The 17,435-nt window shown below is 24.7% G+C and overlaps 5 protein-coding genes across 8 annotated transcripts; 2 read left to right on the top strand and 3 right to left on the bottom strand.

The window, feature by feature from the left end:
• Positions 1-1,256: 1,256 nt before the first annotated feature.
• Positions 1,257-4,051, bottom strand: LOC132910632 (anaphase-promoting complex subunit 7). The gene is made up of 6 exons (XM_060966430.1): positions 3,717-4,051; positions 3,221-3,544; positions 2,747-3,156; positions 2,190-2,604; positions 1,764-2,038; positions 1,257-1,600 (listed from the first exon to the last, which is right to left on the bottom strand). Exons 1-6 carry the CDS (start codon positions 3,783-3,785, stop codon positions 1,378-1,380), a joined length of 1,716 nt encoding a protein of 571 aa, XP_060822413.1. The 5' UTR covers positions 3,786-4,051; the 3' UTR covers positions 1,257-1,377.
• A 1,241-nt stretch (positions 4,052-5,292) lies between these two features.
• Positions 5,293-8,350, bottom strand: LOC132910839 (ubiquitin-like-conjugating enzyme ATG3). Its single transcript, XM_060966928.1, has 6 exons — positions 8,108-8,350; positions 7,150-7,338; positions 6,506-6,778; positions 6,220-6,369; positions 5,978-6,105; positions 5,293-5,894 (listed from the first exon to the last, which is right to left on the bottom strand). The coding sequence occupies exons 1-6, from the start codon at positions 8,177-8,179 to the stop codon at positions 5,732-5,734; spliced, it is 975 nt and encodes a 324-aa protein (XP_060822911.1). The 5' UTR covers positions 8,180-8,350; the 3' UTR covers positions 5,293-5,731.
• Positions 8,351-8,434: 84 nt separating this feature from the next.
• On the top strand, positions 8,435-14,139 carry LOC132910823 (myosin-8-like). 3 transcript variants are annotated; one of them, XM_060966891.1, is made up of 13 exons: positions 8,435-8,765; positions 9,524-9,707; positions 9,987-10,624; positions 10,869-11,381; positions 11,466-11,686; positions 11,755-11,947; positions 12,190-12,481; positions 12,670-12,902; positions 13,006-13,149; positions 13,239-13,403; positions 13,464-13,621; positions 13,754-13,886; positions 14,005-14,139. In XM_060966891.1, the coding sequence occupies exons 2-13, from the start codon at positions 9,524-9,526 to the stop codon at positions 14,080-14,082; spliced, it is 2,952 nt and encodes a 983-aa protein (XP_060822874.1). In that variant the 5' UTR covers positions 8,435-8,765; the 3' UTR covers positions 14,083-14,139. The 3 variants fall into 3 exon arrangements, with proteins under 3 accessions (XP_060822874.1, XP_060822876.1, XP_060822875.1); XM_060966892.1 differs by lacking the exon at positions 8,435-8,765 and adding an exon at positions 8,951-8,983 and having other exon boundaries at positions 11,755-11,917; XM_060966893.1 differs by lacking the exon at positions 9,524-9,707 and having other exon boundaries at positions 8,436-8,765.
• Positions 9,818-15,282, bottom strand: LOC132910846 (uncharacterized). 2 transcript variants are annotated; one of them, XM_060966941.1, is made up of 6 exons: positions 15,078-15,282; positions 14,872-15,004; positions 14,695-14,818; positions 14,498-14,615; positions 14,204-14,288; positions 9,818-10,037 (listed from the first exon to the last, which is right to left on the bottom strand). In XM_060966941.1, exons 1-5 carry the CDS (start codon positions 15,208-15,210, stop codon positions 14,269-14,271), a joined length of 528 nt encoding a protein of 175 aa, XP_060822924.1. In that variant the 5' UTR covers positions 15,211-15,282; the 3' UTR covers positions 9,818-10,037; positions 14,204-14,268. The 2 variants fall into 2 exon arrangements, with proteins under 2 accessions (XP_060822924.1, XP_060822923.1); XM_060966940.1 differs by lacking the exon at positions 9,818-10,037 and adding an exon at positions 13,517-13,845.
• Positions 15,283-16,031: 749 nt separating this feature from the next.
• LOC132910844 (ER membrane protein complex subunit 8/9 homolog) lies at positions 16,032-17,381 on the top strand. Its single transcript, XM_060966935.1, has 5 exons — positions 16,032-16,275; positions 16,650-16,726; positions 16,788-16,857; positions 16,917-17,011; positions 17,100-17,381. The coding sequence occupies exons 1-5, from the start codon at positions 16,066-16,068 to the stop codon at positions 17,269-17,271; spliced, it is 624 nt and encodes a 207-aa protein (XP_060822918.1). The 5' UTR covers positions 16,032-16,065; the 3' UTR covers positions 17,272-17,381.
• The last annotated feature ends 54 nt before the right edge of the window (positions 17,382-17,435 follow it).

Raw genomic sequence — 17,435 nt, 5'->3', positions numbered from 1 at the left:
TTATATGGTCATAAATTTTTATTTTATATGTATGTATATTGTCTTTGACACTATTGATCGCTTATTTAAAAATTCTGTAACACTGATCTAAAACATTAAAAAAAAGATTTCGATTTCTAGTATATACTATTAGTTTTCGCGTTATGAAGCTATTTTACAATATTGCGTGTCTTATTTAAAAACGATAAATTAATAGCTTAAAATTCAATTTTGCCAATTGGTTATTTTTGTAAATAAATAGTAAATGCAATTAAAAAATTGTAAGAAGCCTCTATGATGCGTTACGAAATGTTATAAATGTTTATACTCAATCTAAAATTAATTAAACAAATCACATTGCAGTTACAGTATACACTGTTTTAAAGAACTACAGTTCAAGAAAAATGTATTTTAAAATTGTAATTTTCTGGTTACTGCTCTTATTACTGCCTTTTGTACATCAAAGGAAAATCATTTTGATTTATACTTAATTTTTGCTCCTTTATTTACAGTTTTCATTCCCCTAAAATAGTCTTTAAATCTTAAAAGTTCAAAATCTCATTATTATTTAAAATATAGCCTTCTAATCATCCATCCAATGATTCGTTTTCATTTACATGTTTAGTAAATGGGTAACATTGTAGATAGTATATTTAAATCTACTAAATTTTCGTATATACATTTTTTAGTTTATTTACTGTTAATTTTTTTAGTTCTAAAACTGACAACAGTTATTGCAGATGATCAAATATATATTATTATTAAATAAATAAATCGAATATATATTATACATATAATTTGAATTAATAAGTGATACTATGTTAAATAATATAAATTTGGAAATATCACAACATATTTAGACATAATTATTTATATATCGTTTTTAACATTCTCATAACAAGATTATAGAAAGAACATTTTTTCAATTTTTCGTCCTATATCTTTTTTACATATTTGTTTCCCGTATGATGTAACAAATTCTTGTTAAATATATACTGTTGTTACTCAGAACTTTAAAAAAAATAGATTTAAGGAGTAACAAATAGAATATCTGTAAAAAAGAAATTGATGTATTTTTGATAACAAATGTCTTATTCATATGAGATGAACAGAAGTTATGAAAACAATAGTACTAGTCCTTGAAGACATAATTTAAGGAATAATTTGTATATAAAATTCTTGTAATAAAAATAATATTTTTCCACATTTCCAATTACTCAGAAAATGGTAGTAAATATTCTGACAATTTATAAGTAAATAATTGAGAACATTGCACATAAGTAATAAGACAAATGATATTATTTACAAAGAAGTAAAGTAAGAAAATTTAATACATGTAATTACAGCTCTAACTTAATTATATTGAATCTATTTAATCTTATAACAAGATCTTTTTTGTTATTGGCTATTAGCTTCAAGATCCATATCTGACCATACAGCTTCAGTCTCACTTTCATCAGGTGCTTCATCATTGTCAGTATCTGGTAAACCATCACCAACATCATAAGTTGTATCTGTTTGTTCTTCACCCACAGTCATGTAATAAGCTGTATCCAGTTTATTTGAAGAGTTGTCTAGTCTGTGCATACCTTCCAAAGCTCTTCTATTGTTTGGATCTAGACTAATTTAGAACGTTATGTTAGTTTATATTTACTATACTATAAATTTTCAAACGAAAACATGTGTTAACGACATTATACTATGCATTATTTCTGATAAATTTAAATACATTTTATTAATATTTATATCTATTAATAACAAATGAATAAATTGAAAAAACCTACTTTAAAGCAATTGCGTAATGATCCAGAGCTTTCTCTTCATTGTGAACTCTTGCCCATAGATCTCCAAGCATCTGATGTAATTTACATGCTGTTTGTATTTCTACCTGTCTTTCAAGTAATGCAATTGCAGCTTCCAAATTCATTTCTTGTTCATATATTTCAGCTAATAGATACACAGCAGATAGATAAACTTCATCTTGAAGTAATGCCTTTTCCAAAAGATTCTTTGCTTTTCCAACAGAAACTGGATCTTTCATGAGTACAGATGCATAAAGCTATACAATATTATTTTTAATTTATAATTAATATTCTTAAAATGTATATGCCTAGTTTAATACACATTAAATTAAGTAAGGTATTGCTTATAATTTCAAATTGTATATACATATTAAAAAATAAACTATCACAATTAATTGATATAACTACCGTGAGAACTCTTGTAGTGTGTCCAAGTTGTTTACAAGATCCACTGGCGATATTGATAGCTTCCCGCAATCTATGCATTCCTACAAGACAATCTACCAAACCCTTATGTGGTTCATAACGATACGGTTTCAATTGTACTGCGTGCCTAAAGAAGAATAATGCATCTTGGTATTTCTTCTGTTCTATCAAAATGTTTCCTCGAAGAATTGTTGCTTCTATATCATTTGGATTTAAATTTAAGGCTTGTGCTGTAAATGTATTTGCTCTACCAAGCTTTCTAGTAGCATAAAGAGAATATGCCATGGCAACATATACTTCTCCACTGCACTCATTACTTGCTGTTATTATTGGAATCAGTCTTTCAAGTTCCTTAACACTATGTGTTTTATATAATACTGCAGCATAAACATCAACCCTATTCGCAAACAGAAATTCAAAAAGTATGTGTTTTATACATTATAAGCCTATTAAATTAATTTAATTAATTATAAAATGTTACAAAATATAACTGTATAAATTATAATTATGACAGTATATACCCATAAAAATCTTATTACCCTTTCATAATATCTGGTTCTATAATTCTTGCTCTTCGTAAGCACAATAAAGCATTTTTATCATCTCCAGCATAATAATAGCATTCTCCCATTGTTGTCAATAAATTGAAGTTATCCCTTAATAGACTAACATTATCTAGGGACCTCAATGTTGATACTGCATGAGTATATTCTCTATTATGTATATGTGCATGAGCTTTGATCCATGTATTCAACCAGTCTAAATTTGACAAACTGGACGCACAACCTACAATTAGTGAATTTACTTCAATTCCCTTTACTCCAAGCGAAAGAAGACCTTCTGCAGCTTCTAAGGCTAATGGACATTCTCTTAAAACTTCCTTATATGTAGTAATTGCAGAACGTTCCATTCCTTGTTCATGAAACATTTTTGCAAGTGCCATGTTTACCTTAAAGATAAAAGCTTATTTATACACATAATTAAACATTAAAATTAAAATTTATTTAAATTACCTTTGGAGTTCTCTGTTTACCAGGAATGCTTTGCAGCACTTGAAGTGCTTCTTGAGGATTTTTTAATTTTATTAAACATAAATGGATTTGAAATTTTATATCAACATCAGTTGGTAGATCTTTTTGTCCTTCTAGAGGCTTTGTGGCACCTTTAGATTTCAATAAACACTTACGAAATTGCAAAGATTTTTTATACAGTGCTTCAGCTCTTTTATACTTTCCTAAGTAAAAATGAGCATCTGCATAATAAACGTAAATGTGGAACTTTCCATGTATTGGCAATAAATCTGAATTGTGCTCACTTAATGATAACACTAAATTTGCCTATAATATGGAGATAATTATATTAATTTATTAAGATACTTTATAAAACACATACAAATTATAAAACACACTAATTATTTGCATTTTTTACAAATAAGTGCAATTTTATTCAAAAATGTATTTTTTAATTTCAAGAAAAAGATATCTTCAATCATTTATTACATTTACTTACAAGCGAAATAACATTTGAATATAAGGATTGTTCGTAGAGGAGCTTTATTTGATCGTACAAAGTCGACATTTTCTCTAAAATATTCTTTAAATTACAAAGTAGTCGAAGACCTATCACCCAAAACACTTCTTAACCTACAAGAAATGGAATTGTGAAAGATAATACAATCAATACTATATTAAATGTAATATTATATTAAACTCAATATAGATAAGTTATAAAATATGTAAAAAGTGTTTTTAAGTAAAGTCTTTATTCACAAATCCCCAATTTGGCAATTGACATTTAAATACAAAATGTACAAGTACCGCCATTTCAAAATTGAGCGGAAACAACGACCTCTGATGTAAAGATTTTGAACTATATTCCATTACCGATTTAAAACATAGGACATAATGACAAAAAAATTATAATGTTAAATAGCATCTTTGCTATTTTTTTACTGTAAAATTAAAAATAAAATAAATAAAATATAGTTCTTAAAAAAATTTTGGATATTAATTGATATTAACAAAAGTATCATATATTTTTATGGTGGTTCTAAATAAGAAAATATTTGGAAAAGAAGTAATATATTTCCCATTTTTATCGCAAAATATATATATATATCTTCGACTTTTTTCCTACAAATATACATATGATTGAACAGTTAATAATTCTTTCCGTAATTAATATATGAATATATCTAAATTATTGAAATTAAAACAATTTGCTATATAATATATCATGTTAATATTAATATTTTTATTAACAATAATAATAATTAACTTTAAATAATTAATTAATACTATTTCAAAGTTTATTATACATTTAAATTGAAATGAATTGAACCAAGTGATCTGTCCCCTAGAAACAGAAATGAAAGTTGATGTAAGTGCACAATGCGTTAAATGCATTCCTCCGCATCGCCATAGTGGGGATAAGATGGTTTGTCTCGTGACCTCGCGCGCTTGGACAAAAAAGTGGAAAAGGAGCTTCAAATCATAGCGGCTGATGATATCTCCAGAAGTCTTTCATACGATGAGTTTTACAAAATCAAAGTTAAAATATCTATCAAACTAATAGTTTTCTGACATAAGTAAGCTAATAATTTTTTATAGAAAATCTCGAGCTGCATCGATTAATGTAAATATATAAAAATATATTATTTCATTTAAAAAATAAAATTTATCTTCACATGACCTTTACGCGACTACCTACTGAAAAGCTAATAACATCAGAATATGCTCCACTTGATGTCATTCAACTTTTGTCTTAAATATTTTTGGATATAATTAACAGTATCGAAAATATCCCAGCTTAGACTCCTAGGTGACCACTCTGTATATGCCAAATGGTTAAAGATGAACAAATTTTTATTCTTATTCTATTATATTAAAAAAATATTGCATTTTATTAAAGATGTTTTTTTATTCAAAAGTATTCAAACATGTTAAATTCATGAAAACCTTAAATAAAGCAGACAATAAGTACATACATATATGGGCTTGTAATACATATTATTACAGCATTTCTATCACTGCTATTACTGACAATTAATATTTAATAATAAATATTTAATGGGTAAATAATAATCTTAATGAAAAACGAATTTATTTATGAATTCAGTTCTTTCATATATATATATATATATATATATTCTACTTTTTACTATTGATATATAACTTTATATATGTTCATACATATATTATTTTTTAAATAAAAAATTTTTATACATGAATAATTAAAAATAGTTTAACTTTTAGAAAATACTAATTATTTTGCTTTTTTTTAACAATGATAAAATAACAAAACAAAACGGTACAAGTTTTGGCAAGTGACACATAAGATCATCAAAATTTGATTTTATATTGAAATGTCTTGTGCACATACAAGCTTATTGTTTTCTGAATTGAAATTAAATTTATTATATGTATTTATTATATGATTCACAATGCTTTTAATTCTGTTATATATTACGCTTATAAACTAAAATCACGTTTATTCTTAAGGTAAAATGAAAATTTTTAAAGCTATTAACCAGAGGCGTTCAACATAAAATTTTGTGTATAATCATATTCGATTGTAGGAATTACAGATTGCACAAATTTGAGAAATATTATAAGATACATATGTACTCCAAGTTCACGACCACCTTCCATTACAGTTTCAATAATCTTCTTCATTACTTCAGCATGTCTGCATAATTTTATTTCAGTAAGAATCTCATGGTAATAGAAATAATAATTTGAATAATCGTTAATTTATTTACTTAAAATTACCTGCAAGGATGAACTGAAGCCATTAGCGGTCCAGGGATATGAGGATGTGCCTCCATTGTAACGGTTTTTTTAGCATGATCTTGACTAACGTCCTCATACATTTCTTCTACTGTTAAAGGCTTACGATTCTTTTATAAAAATGATTATATTAGGAACTAAAATCTTTTTATATTCTACATATAATTTTTTTTTACAATATAAATAAGATACATAAACATACTCTTGGTAAATAGACTACAAACCTCATCATATCCTGAAAGCCATAATCGAGGAGTTTGATAATATTTATCATATGTAATATATAAGTCATATGTACGTGTATGAATAATTTCTCCTTCAGAAAATAATTCCCATTTCTCATTAGCTGGTTTCTTTGTAATTTTTGCTGCATACTATTTAATTTAAATTTTATTAAATTGTGATAGTTTCAAGTCTTAAAAATTAAATATTGTTGAAATGTAATAGAACAATTTAATTAATATAAATATTCATTAATTATAACATAATAACTATCTAAAATTAAAATACCTTATCCTGTTCATCTAACATTCCGCTGACTTCAAAAGCCTCCATATCTGCAGCATCTCCATCATCATCATCATCATCATCATCATCCTCATTATTATCTCCATTATTTTCCTCTGTACCAATTGACTGGGAAAGTTGTGTTTCATCTAATGTCATTTCGGTTACTCTTTCTTCAATTCCACCAAGGCTTGAATCATAATGATGTGTGTCAACCCAACCACCTTCTGGATCGTCTTCTTCTATAATACACTCTTGTTCTTTGCTGTATTCAATCTAGAATATGATCTAATATCAGAAAGTTATAATACATCAATTTGTAAGTACTAATTAAAATCTTTTTCTATTCAGTAAATAATATAATATCTTAAGAGATACTCAAAGGTTACAATGTTAACATATCTGCATGTAGTTAGATTTTAGCTAGTGAAAATTAATAATCATTAAATTCTTATTATTTTAAATAAATACTATATACATATCTAAATATTATATACATACTATACAAATTTAAAATAGCTAATATATAAGTGTGAAATTATTGGTTTTAAGAAAATTTGTCTTGAATAAATTAATAACTCTTTTGTTTATAATTTATAAATGAAAGATATATTAATTATGTTATATTTCTTCGAAGACAATAATACCTGTTTACATCTCCGAGTACAAGGAACATTACGTGTCAATAAAAATTGTTTGGTTTTGGGAAGATAAGATTTTACTCTATCTTCATCACCAGTAGCCCACTGCCATGTTGGACAATGATGTACCAAATGGTCACCTGCTGCCACAAACTCCTCCGGTGTTAATACTCCAGTTTCTCGAAATTTACTTTCCTTTAATATTATAAATTATTTAATACAAACGAAAATTATTGTAATTATATAATATATAATATATTTTATAATAACAGAGATAGCAAAAAGGTTACAAGAAACATAATTGGTAAAAATGAAGAATTACATAATAATAAATAAATATTATAAATATAATAAAAGTTTGATAAATTAATTGAAATTATTATTAAGAGGATAGGAACTGGATGCAAGTATTTAAAGCAATAATAAATAAATAAAATCAGGACACAATAATATATATGGAAAACTATATATAAAGTTGTCCTGAGAGTACTATAAAAACAAAGGTCTATACACAACAAAGATATTTTAAAAAATTCATTTTATTTTAATCTGATACTTCTTTTGTTACATTGAAAATTTATATGTTATAAAGTATAATTTTATAATTATTGTATTGACAATATTATAAATAAACATAATTGTTTTCTTTCTCTACATTTTTATATTGAAAATAACAATCTTATAGATATTCATGTCACAATTTTATAATTATAATAAAAGAATAAATTAGATATATTTTAAGAGTTTATTTAAAAATCTATCACTTTTAAGTTTTATTGTGAACAACACATAATAAACTCATTACATTATATCATAAATATATAGCAACATAACGTAAACAAACGATTAAATAGTATATAACGATGACATATTCATTACACAAAATTTTTATGTAATATATTTTTTACTTATTACTTTTTTAAGATATCTGTTTTGAAGATATCATATTTATATACAGGCATACCTTTAACACAGGGGTTAAGTATTCGGCAACACCAAGCGCAGTACCTTTTACAGAATTAATAACGCTCTGCATCGCTATTTCGTGGAACAAGAAATTCAGATTTCAAAAAGAATAATTATTTAAAGCAAACATTCGTATGATATCAACAGTTTCCAACGTATTATCGATTAGGGCAAACATAAGAGTCATATATACGGTATCAAAAATCTCCACTTTCCATTAAGTTCCCCTACTTACTATCTTATGTTATTTCCCCACTTTTTGATACACCTAAATGAGCATGCGTGTAGAAACGACTGACAGTAACTTGTAAATGTATTGATAAATAATTGTATAGTATACAAAATTTAATAAAAGTATCTTAAATATTTGTATGGATTCAATAATGCACATAAGTGCGATATCATAAACATATCTTTTATGTTGTGTATTCCTCAGACCTGTATAATAATCTCTTGATAAATCAAGTTAAATTGTTGAATGATTTACCACAAATTCTAAATAATTTTATTATCTTACATTAAAAAGAAATATATATGTAAATTTTTAATATACACTATTAATTGTATGTGCGTGAGTTTAGAAGTTATTTTTTAAAAATATATCTTTCAAAAATAGAATATTGATTTGTTTAAAAAATTTGTAGCAAAATTCAAGAGTAATATAAGGATAATGTATTTTCATAAAATTAGAATTTTATTAAATAATTATTATATTTCTTCAAGTATATTTTTGTAGGCTCGTATGCAATTTCTTGTTTTATGAAGAACAGAATAAATGATAATCAGATGCTTTATTGGATGGACTCGTTATTCCAACTAGGATTTATTACCTTCTGTTGAATCTTTTATTGTTTCAATGTTGTTTTGTTCAAAAGTAGTATCTGCTTTTTTGACCAATTACGTTCTTTTTTCTTTAACTACTACATTTAGCGCGCAATTCATCAGATTTAACATTTTATCATTTGATGAAAATTTATAAAATAGTTCTCCAATTTTATTGGAAAATTCCAATCTTATTAAGATATGATATGCAATAGAAAATGACGATTGTCAAAAACGCCATTAATTTTTCGAACGATCCAATATAAAAAATGTGACATATTTATTTTTCACTAATCTTTACTATGTATCCGTAGAAACCATTCATTTGAATGCAAATCAATTTAAATAACACAATAACATAATTTCAAGAGACGAATATGGCTAATGACTCACACATTTCATATCGTTTAACTTTGAATTAATTTAATAACTAAATTAGTGATTTACAAATAAATAAAAAAAAAGAAAAAGCTTAAGTAACTGATATTTTTTGAAAGTGTTACTATTATTTATTTCATAATATTTTATTTTGTTTTATTGTGAAATGTTGTTAGTAACTATTTATATTTAATTTTTATGTAATTTCACACAGATGGTTGATCGCTCTGAAACTTCAAATGAAAATTTAGAAGATATTACAAAAGCATTAGAAGATATGGACAGTTTAGATATAAAATTATTTAATGACACATTTAAAAATTCAAATTCCAACAGTGTTCTCAAAGATTTTAATATACAATCTGATGGTGAAATTAAAAAAAAAGTTATATTTAAAGGTGCTTTTTATATTTAAAGTAGAAATAAAACATAAGCCAGTGATTTATACTTTAATTATTACAATTTTATCATTCTTTTCTAGACTATACAAATCTTTTGAAATTTTTATTTAAGGGAAGAATCAAATTTTTCAATTTTATATACATAAATGTATTTTATTTTTATCTCAATTCAAGTACAATGGAGTAATTATATCTTAGTGACTATGATCTGAATGAATATTTTCTTTAAATGATTTATTTCGTAAATAATTATTTAAAAATTTTGTTGATATATAGATTCTAATGAGGATGATTTATTAACTGATTTGTTATCTGATGAAGAAATTTCTGTAAAAGAAGAAAAGAATCTGTTTACATCTAATATCAAAAGTAACTTGATGGAAGATCTTTTCAAAATAAAAAATCCAGTTACATCTGCAAATATTAGACCAAATAATGAACTGGGGTTTCATTTTGAGCAAGCAGAAGCTAATCAGTTGTCTTCGCAGAAACTACCTGCTTACTCAATTTCTGAAAATAATTTTGCTTCTCAAAATGAATCAATCAAAGACAGAAACACACAAAAGTTGAAAAATGTATCTCGAAATGAAGAAGATATTTTAACAAGCTTAATTGATAAATCTGATATAATAGATAAAACAAGGAGACCATCTTTAAGAGAGCATTTATTCGAAAATCAATCTAATTTATCAAATGTTATGGATTCTATCATTCCTAAAAATAATAAGAAAATAGAATTAGAAACTATGGCTCAGTCTACAAATACTATACATGAATCAAAATTGGATACTACTAATGCATCGACTAGATCTTTTACGAAAGAATCTCGTAGAGGTAGGAGAAATACAAAAATCGTGAATGATCCCCTTGGTTTGCTATCAGCTGATTTATTGCTGGATCAAAGTCCTGAATTGGTAATTATATTTAATTATTTATAGTATTTAAGAAAATATATACATAATTAAATTTAAAATAAAAAATATAAAGAAAAAATATCTGAAAAAAATAAATGTATAATGAGGTAAGGAGAACAGTACAAGAATGTATTTTATATGATATGAGTAAACATTTAAAGGAAAGACCTAGAATCATTAAATAGGAGTATTAACAGCAATATTGATGGTATTTACAATATTAAATATATTTTTTTCTTTTAAGGTATCAAATGGAAATGTACCACCTAAGAATTCTATTATACAAAATACCAAAACAGAAAAAGATTTACCAGAATGGTTAGGTGGTTCAAGAAAATTAGAAGATAAAAAATCAGAAATAAGAATGAGAGCAATAGCTGAAATTGATAAAATAGATACTTCTAAACAAAATGTTGAAATTCACGATGCAAACAGTACAATAAATTTGAAAACATCTGGTGCAAATGATTTAGGAGATGCATCTATTTTTCCAGAACATTTTACACTGTTGTATAGTACACAATTAAACCAACAAAATGCACTTGTAAATATACAACAACAAGAACATGAATTAAGAACAGCAGCAATACTTTCCCAACAAAACGAACAATTAAATAAAATATCAAGTGCTCAACATTCCATGCTGCATAATCAAGAGGAACAATTTAATGCTCTTCTAAAATTACAATTTGAAAAACAACTTTTATTGGAGAAACAAATAAAAATGCAGCAAGAACGTATTAATCAATATATTAATGTAAGACATATGAAATATAATATTGAATGTTTACATGTGAAAGTATAAGTACAATTTGAAGCTTTCAATTTTTTCTTTCTTAAGGTTTTGATGACACAGCCAGGATCAGTATCAAGTACTACATCAATTTATACAAGTTGCAAATCGGATTTATGTGAAGAGGAAAAGAAGTTTGTAAATGAAATAAAAGAAATGAAAGATATAATAAAAAGACTGGAAGGAGAAAAATCAAAATTAGAGAATAAATTATCTACCATAGATGAAAAATACAATAATGAAATATTATTTCAAGCAGAGTTTTATGAGTATGTTTGTTATATTATATATTACAGTAAACTATTTTTAAAGTAAAGTAACATGATTTAATTTTTAGAAGACAAATTTCATTTTTAAAGGATTCAATAACAAAATCAGAAGAAAGAGTTAAACAGGAAATAGAATATTTAGAAACAGATTATATAACAAAATTTGAAAAGTTAAGAGATGAAAAATTACAACTAGAAAATCAGTGCAAAGAAGAAATTCATAATCTGAAGGTTAAATATTTTATTCCACTTATTATATCTGTAAATACAAGTACATTTATAATATTAATGTATAAATAATATGTGTGTTATTTTATTATATTATAGGTATTAATACATTAATAATTATTATTTTAACTAATTTGAGTATTTTGTAATTTTAAGTATTAAAATTTTTAAATTCGTTTCTCTATAAATGTAGTATAATTAATAATTATTGGAAAATATTATAAATTATTAATATTAATGAAGCAAAATTTTATAATCTAATATTTCTTAATTAGAACAAACATGCTCAACACATAGAAGAACTTTGTAAACTACATTCTGAAAATATAACACTATTGCAAAGGGAATATTATAATATAATAGAAAGTACATCTAAAGCTAAGCAAATAGAAGCTCAAATGATAGAAACTATGACAACTCGGAAGACTGACATAGAGGATATATTAGAAAAAGCTAATGTTATTATTGAGAGTATGGTAGAAAATAAAAATAGATTAGAGATTAAACATAATGAAATAATGGAATCTGAAGCAAACATTTTAAAATTACAGGAAGATGACATAAAAGGTATATTCAATAAATGATAAATTTCTAATTTTTTAATATTCTAGTATACATTTCTCATTTAATGTAAATATACTTGTAGTAATACAATGATGATACATGATATTATAATTGTTTATTTAGCTTTATACTTTGTGGAAATGCGCTCGTCAAAAAAGAATCACTTTTAATCTTTTTATTAATATTTATAGCTCAAAAACATGAATTAAAATATCAAAATAGTGTCTTAGAAGAACATCGTAATAAATTTATAAAAACAACAGAGAAATTTGACGCTCATCTTACACAACTCATAACTGAACTTCAAAAACAAAGTACATTATATACTCAAGCAACAGAAACACTTCAGAAAAAAACAACAAATCTACTGCGAGAAAAAGAATTATTCGAAGAAAAAATGAAGTGGGAACGAGACTATATGCAGGTATAGATAAAATTAATTAAAAAATTAAGATCACTGATGCTATTTTTAGAAGTGATATTTGAAAATATCAAGCAGTATACATATACTTATATTATGATTGTAGGCATTAAAAGAAGCCTGGGTAAAAGAACAAGAGAAACAATTAAAATTGCTTGCAGAAGAAAAAGAAGTAATAGCAATTGAAAAAACACACTTAGAAGTTTTAAATAAATTGAAAAGTAATAGTGGTGAAACTATTAAAGTAGAGGTACAATTATACAATATTATATACACAAATTTTATATTAAAAGTGAGATAAAATATAAAAATTTACATATATTTTAATCACAACTATAGTTGGAAACTGCTATTAAAACTGCACAGGACGCAAATGCATCTGCTAGCCGAGAAAAATTAAAATGGGAAGAAAAAATTAATGAGCTTAATGTTTATAAGCAAATTCTACAAGATAAGGAAGATTTACTCATTTTACATGCCAAAGAACTTGAATATCTTACGCAGGTAATATTTTAAAAAACATTTAATTCTCCATTACTCTAAATTAATTTAAACATTTTATAGTCGGCTTTAACTAAAAAGGAAGAAGGAGTAAAAGCTTTAAAAAATGCAAAATATTTAGAAAATCAGAATAAAGAAAAATTTAATCAGCTACAAATACAAATTCAAGCATTGATGGAAAGAGAAAAAAAAGTTGCAACTGAAAGATATAATGTTACAAAGTAAGAATATTTATATATTTGTGTATTAAGATTACTTCCTTTTTTTTTTAAATTATACATTTGTCTTTATTTTGTTATAATGATAAATATTATAAGTTCTCTTTGTTACTGCTAAGTGTATTTATTTTACAGAGATAAAATTAAAGGAGTTTTATCTACTTATGAAACTGAAAGACCAGAAAGGGATATTTCACATAATTTTCAGAATGAGATAATACCTTCCTCTGGAATACAATCGAAATCTGAGATCACTACAGAATTAATGGTATATACACACACACACACACACACATATATATATATAAATGTATACTACTAGTTTATTAAATTTTAATTTATTATATCTTATTAATTGTACTATTTAAAATATTTATTTGTTGCAGAGTATTGTAGATCCAAATTTAATTATGTTAAAATTAAACATTAATGATGACTTTAAATCTATTAATAAATACATGTAAAGCTTTGAATCGATATTTTATAAAGATTTTAAAATCATAATTTATACAAGATTTTAATATTTGCAGCCAATATCTTTAATACTTAAAAATAAAGTTATATACAAATATTTAAAAGTATTACCTTATTACTGTAAGGATTAAGGATAAAATGTACTTTTCTCATTCAAAGTGTAAGACATTATTTGTTTAGATATCCATATCCCCATCTATAAATAGATAGTTACATAATAGTTTAATTATTCACAAATTTAAAAATCTTGTACAAGTATCATGATTTAGATAATAACTTAATTATGATTTAAATATTTATAACTACCAAAGCAATTAATAAGTAACTTTTAATTAATTGAAAAGTAGAACTAGATACCAAAAAATATTTTTTATATTTTTTATCATCTAATCACATAAAACTTACCGTTATTAACTAAACAATACTCCTGCAATATATCTGTATTTTTTTGCAATGTTTTTACATCTGTAATTAGAGACTTTATATTACAAAGTTCACTTCCTACACTATTTGTACAAGATGTCTGCAAAAGAATATATATGAGATATTATGGGTTTGAAATTTTCATTTTTCCCTCTATAATGAACATGCAATAAACCTACAATATCATGAAGAAGATTTGTAGAATTAATAGTACTTTCTTTGTTATTGGTATCTAGATTTGTATATATATTTGGTAATTTATTTATAAAATCAATCCCCTCAGATAAAAACATTATTGTTTGCCTAAAAAGATCAAATTTAGGAAATAATTTGTAATAATAAAAAGATAATAATACCGGTGATAATTATGAGAAACTGGTAATCCTGGAATATTCTCTGAATTATGAATAAGTTTATATGTGGAATGCTTGTGTATCGTTAAACACTGAAGATGTTTAATAATGTTATCTTTACAATCGTTACGTTCATCTGTAATAGACATATTAAATTTTAATTCTAAAATTATTAAAAACAATTTTTTGTTTGATACAGAAATAAAGACCTTTTATAGTCTGCAATGTATTCATTAAATTACTGTATTCTGTAATTTGCTTTCTCTCTTCATTTGCAAATTGTTCATCACGAACAACTTTCCTTTTATGCAAAAGATTGATAACTTTTTCAATATTTTCCATTTTAAACCACTTCAAGAAGTAAACAAAACAAACTTCAAGATATAACTTTAAAAAATATGTTCTTGTTTATTACCAACTTCTACAAATCATGGTTTATATGACCATGATTACGTATTTCTGCACTCACTAAGGGAATTATTTTTACATAGATTGGTACCTATGAAGTTTTTTGAACATTCAAAATACAATTATATCATTTAATCATCAATTCAATCGAATTCAATAAAAATTCTTTCTTTCTGGATGTTTCTATCCTAACTTTTCTTTCGAGGTTCGAGGTCTTGCACCAGATCTTGTTTATATAGATAACATCATGTAACAAAAATATTTTGTTCGTAATATATTTTATTTGAGAGACGGGACACTATTATGTTTTACTATATAGATGTACAGAGTATCCCATTTTACTCTGCTACTCTTAATTATTTTCTTATTTGTTACGATACAAAGAAGTCTTTCGAGAGAAAGTTATTATAAAATTTACGATATTCTTATTGCTGAAATACAAGTTGTATAATAAAATTAAATATCTCCTTTAGAAAATAAAACGTTTTTAAGGATCGTACCTAGTTCAATCTAAATTTTTAATTGATTGCAATTTAAAATAATGAAATTTGGAGCTTGCCAATAGAGTATTACTTATCATCTGAACTATGATTTTTTTCCTTAACATGCCACCTGCATTTTTCGAATAATATATGCATTAGATACTTTATATTTTGTGCCGTCAAACACAAAGCCGAGAACGCATAGTAGCGATATACATAAACATATGTATATAACATATGACCATATATATGCCTGGTTTATATCGAATTCACTACTATCGATTATATCGTTTGTTGTTGAAGAAAAATGGCAGATATCTCGTTTTCTAGTCGTGCATATTGTAAGATCATCTTACACGCTGCTAAATATCCACACTGCGCAATAAATGGATTGTTATTAGGTAAACAAAATAGTAAAAGTGACAGTAAATCTGTCGAATTACATATTGAGGATGTAATTCCACTGTTTCACATTTGTCTTCATGTCTCACCTATGGCGGAAATTGCTTTGACCATGGTAAATATTTAAATATCGCATAAAGTTCATTTTACTTAATATATAATATATGGTAACAGTTAAATTAATTTTTATTTTAATGAATTATCTAGATACAATATATTTAATAGATTCAACTTTTGAAGTAGTTATGTAAAATATTAAAAATATTGTTACATGAATATTTATCGTTTTAAAAGTACTAACAATTTTTTACAAGTTTATAAATATATCTTTTATAAACTTGTAAATATATTTTATCACAACTATTTTAGTCTATATTGTAAGAAACATTTTAATCATTTAAAATATTAATTATTATAAAATTGTTTAATATGATTCAAATTTCTTTATGATGTAAACATTAAACTAAAATGGAGAAAAAATATTTTCAGGTTGATCAATATGCTATTAGTAAAGGTTTAGTGTTAGCAGGTTACTACTTAGCAAATGAAAACATAAATGATTTGAGGTAATTTAATCTTTTATTTAAATTTTTTAACAATAATTTAATTACACAACTTTTAATACAGCACAGATAAACCTGCTCACAAAATAGCGGATAAAATAGCAGAAAATTGTGGCAATACTTTACTTGTAGTGGTAAGTTTTGTAAAAAATTGAACTAAAATTGTCTTATTATCTTTTTTTAATATTATTAGGTGGACAATAAAGAAATTACACTTGCTATGAGCTCAAATCCCTTGAGAGTTTCACAATTTGTAGATGGCAAATGGAAGCTTAAAGATGTAACAGAGTAATTACTTTGATATATTTAATATTTGTTTCAAATAGTTTTTAATGTTTATTGTTTAGATTGATACACATTGTTTTGATTTTTACAGTATATTATATGATAAAGGAGTAACTCATACAGATGTATTATACTCCCTACTAAAAGCAGAAGAATATAGAAATCTTGTTGATTTTGATAATCATCTTGATGATATTTCTCTTGATTGGCAAAATCGTAAGCTTAATAAAACTATAGAAGAGTTTATGGAGAAATACAAATAAACACATTTAATTAAAATGCAATTTTATGAGAATATAATTTGTAAATATTCTCAAATACACTTAGGAACATTTAATGTAAATAAATTAATAAATAAGAATGTATTTTAATATATTGATGTAGAAATATTTATCTCTATCAATTTTATAATGTACAAAATAATACT

This window comes from Bombus pascuorum, chromosome 9, assembly GCF_905332965.1.
Source record: "Bombus pascuorum chromosome 9, iyBomPasc1.1, whole genome shotgun sequence".
NCBI classification, from domain to species: Eukaryota; Metazoa; Arthropoda; class Insecta; order Hymenoptera; family Apidae; genus Bombus; species Bombus pascuorum.
This window is presented reverse-complemented; position numbering and strand designations above follow the sequence as displayed.

What these genes read in the sequence shown, in the direction of transcription:
- LOC132910846 (XM_060966941.1), bottom strand. Translation starts at nt 15,210, where the DNA reads ATGGAAAATATTGAAAAAGTTATCAATCTTTTGCATAAAAGGAAAGTT. An exon ending in GTTTCTCATAATTATCACCG is followed by an intron (nt 14,819 to 14,871) that starts GTATTATTATCT and finishes TGATCTTTTTAG; the next exon opens with GCAAACAATAATGTTTTTAT. An exon ending in CAAATCTTCTTCATGATATT is followed by an intron (nt 14,616 to 14,694) that starts GTAGGTTTATTG and finishes ATTCTTTTGCAG; the next exon opens with ACATCTTGTACAAATAGTGT.
- LOC132910839 (XM_060966928.1), bottom strand. Translation starts at nt 8,179, where the DNA reads ATGCAGAGCGTTATTAATTCTGTAAAAGGTACTGCGCTTGGTGTTGCC. An exon ending in ACTTAACCCCTGTGTTAAAG is followed by an intron (nt 7,339 to 8,107) that starts GTATGCCTGTAT and finishes ATAATATTAAAG; the next exon opens with GAAAGTAAATTTCGAGAAAC. An exon ending in GGCTTTCAGGATATGATGAG is followed by an intron (nt 6,106 to 6,219) that starts GTTTGTAGTCTA and finishes TTTTTATAAAAG; the next exon opens with AATCGTAAGCCTTTAACAGT.
- LOC132910632 (XM_060966430.1), bottom strand. Translation starts at nt 3,785, where the DNA reads ATGTCGACTTTGTACGATCAAATAAAGCTCCTCTACGAACAATCCTTA. An exon ending in ATTCAAATGTTATTTCGCTT is followed by an intron (nt 3,545 to 3,716) that starts GTAAGTAAATGT and finishes TCCATATTATAG; the next exon opens with GCAAATTTAGTGTTATCATT. An exon ending in GAACCAGATATTATGAAAGG is followed by an intron (nt 2,605 to 2,746) that starts GTAATAAGATTT and finishes GTTTGCGAATAG; the next exon opens with GGTTGATGTTTATGCTGCAG.
- LOC132910844 (XM_060966935.1), top strand. Translation starts at nt 16,066, where the DNA reads ATGGCAGATATCTCGTTTTCTAGTCGTGCATATTGTAAGATCATCTTA. An exon ending in GCAATACTTTACTTGTAGTG is followed by an intron (nt 16,858 to 16,916) that starts GTAAGTTTTGTA and finishes TAATATTATTAG; the next exon opens with GTGGACAATAAAGAAATTAC. An exon ending in AAGCTTAAAGATGTAACAGA is followed by an intron (nt 17,012 to 17,099) that starts GTAATTACTTTG and finishes TGATTTTTACAG; the next exon opens with TATATTATATGATAAAGGAG.
- LOC132910823 (XM_060966891.1), top strand. Translation starts at nt 9,524, where the DNA reads ATGGTTGATCGCTCTGAAACTTCAAATGAAAATTTAGAAGATATTACA. An exon ending in ACAGGAAGATGACATAAAAG is followed by an intron (nt 12,482 to 12,669) that starts GTATATTCAATA and finishes TAATATTTATAG; the next exon opens with CTCAAAAACATGAATTAAAA. An exon ending in GAAAGATATAATGTTACAAA is followed by an intron (nt 13,622 to 13,753) that starts GTAAGAATATTT and finishes TTTATTTTACAG; the next exon opens with AGATAAAATTAAAGGAGTTT.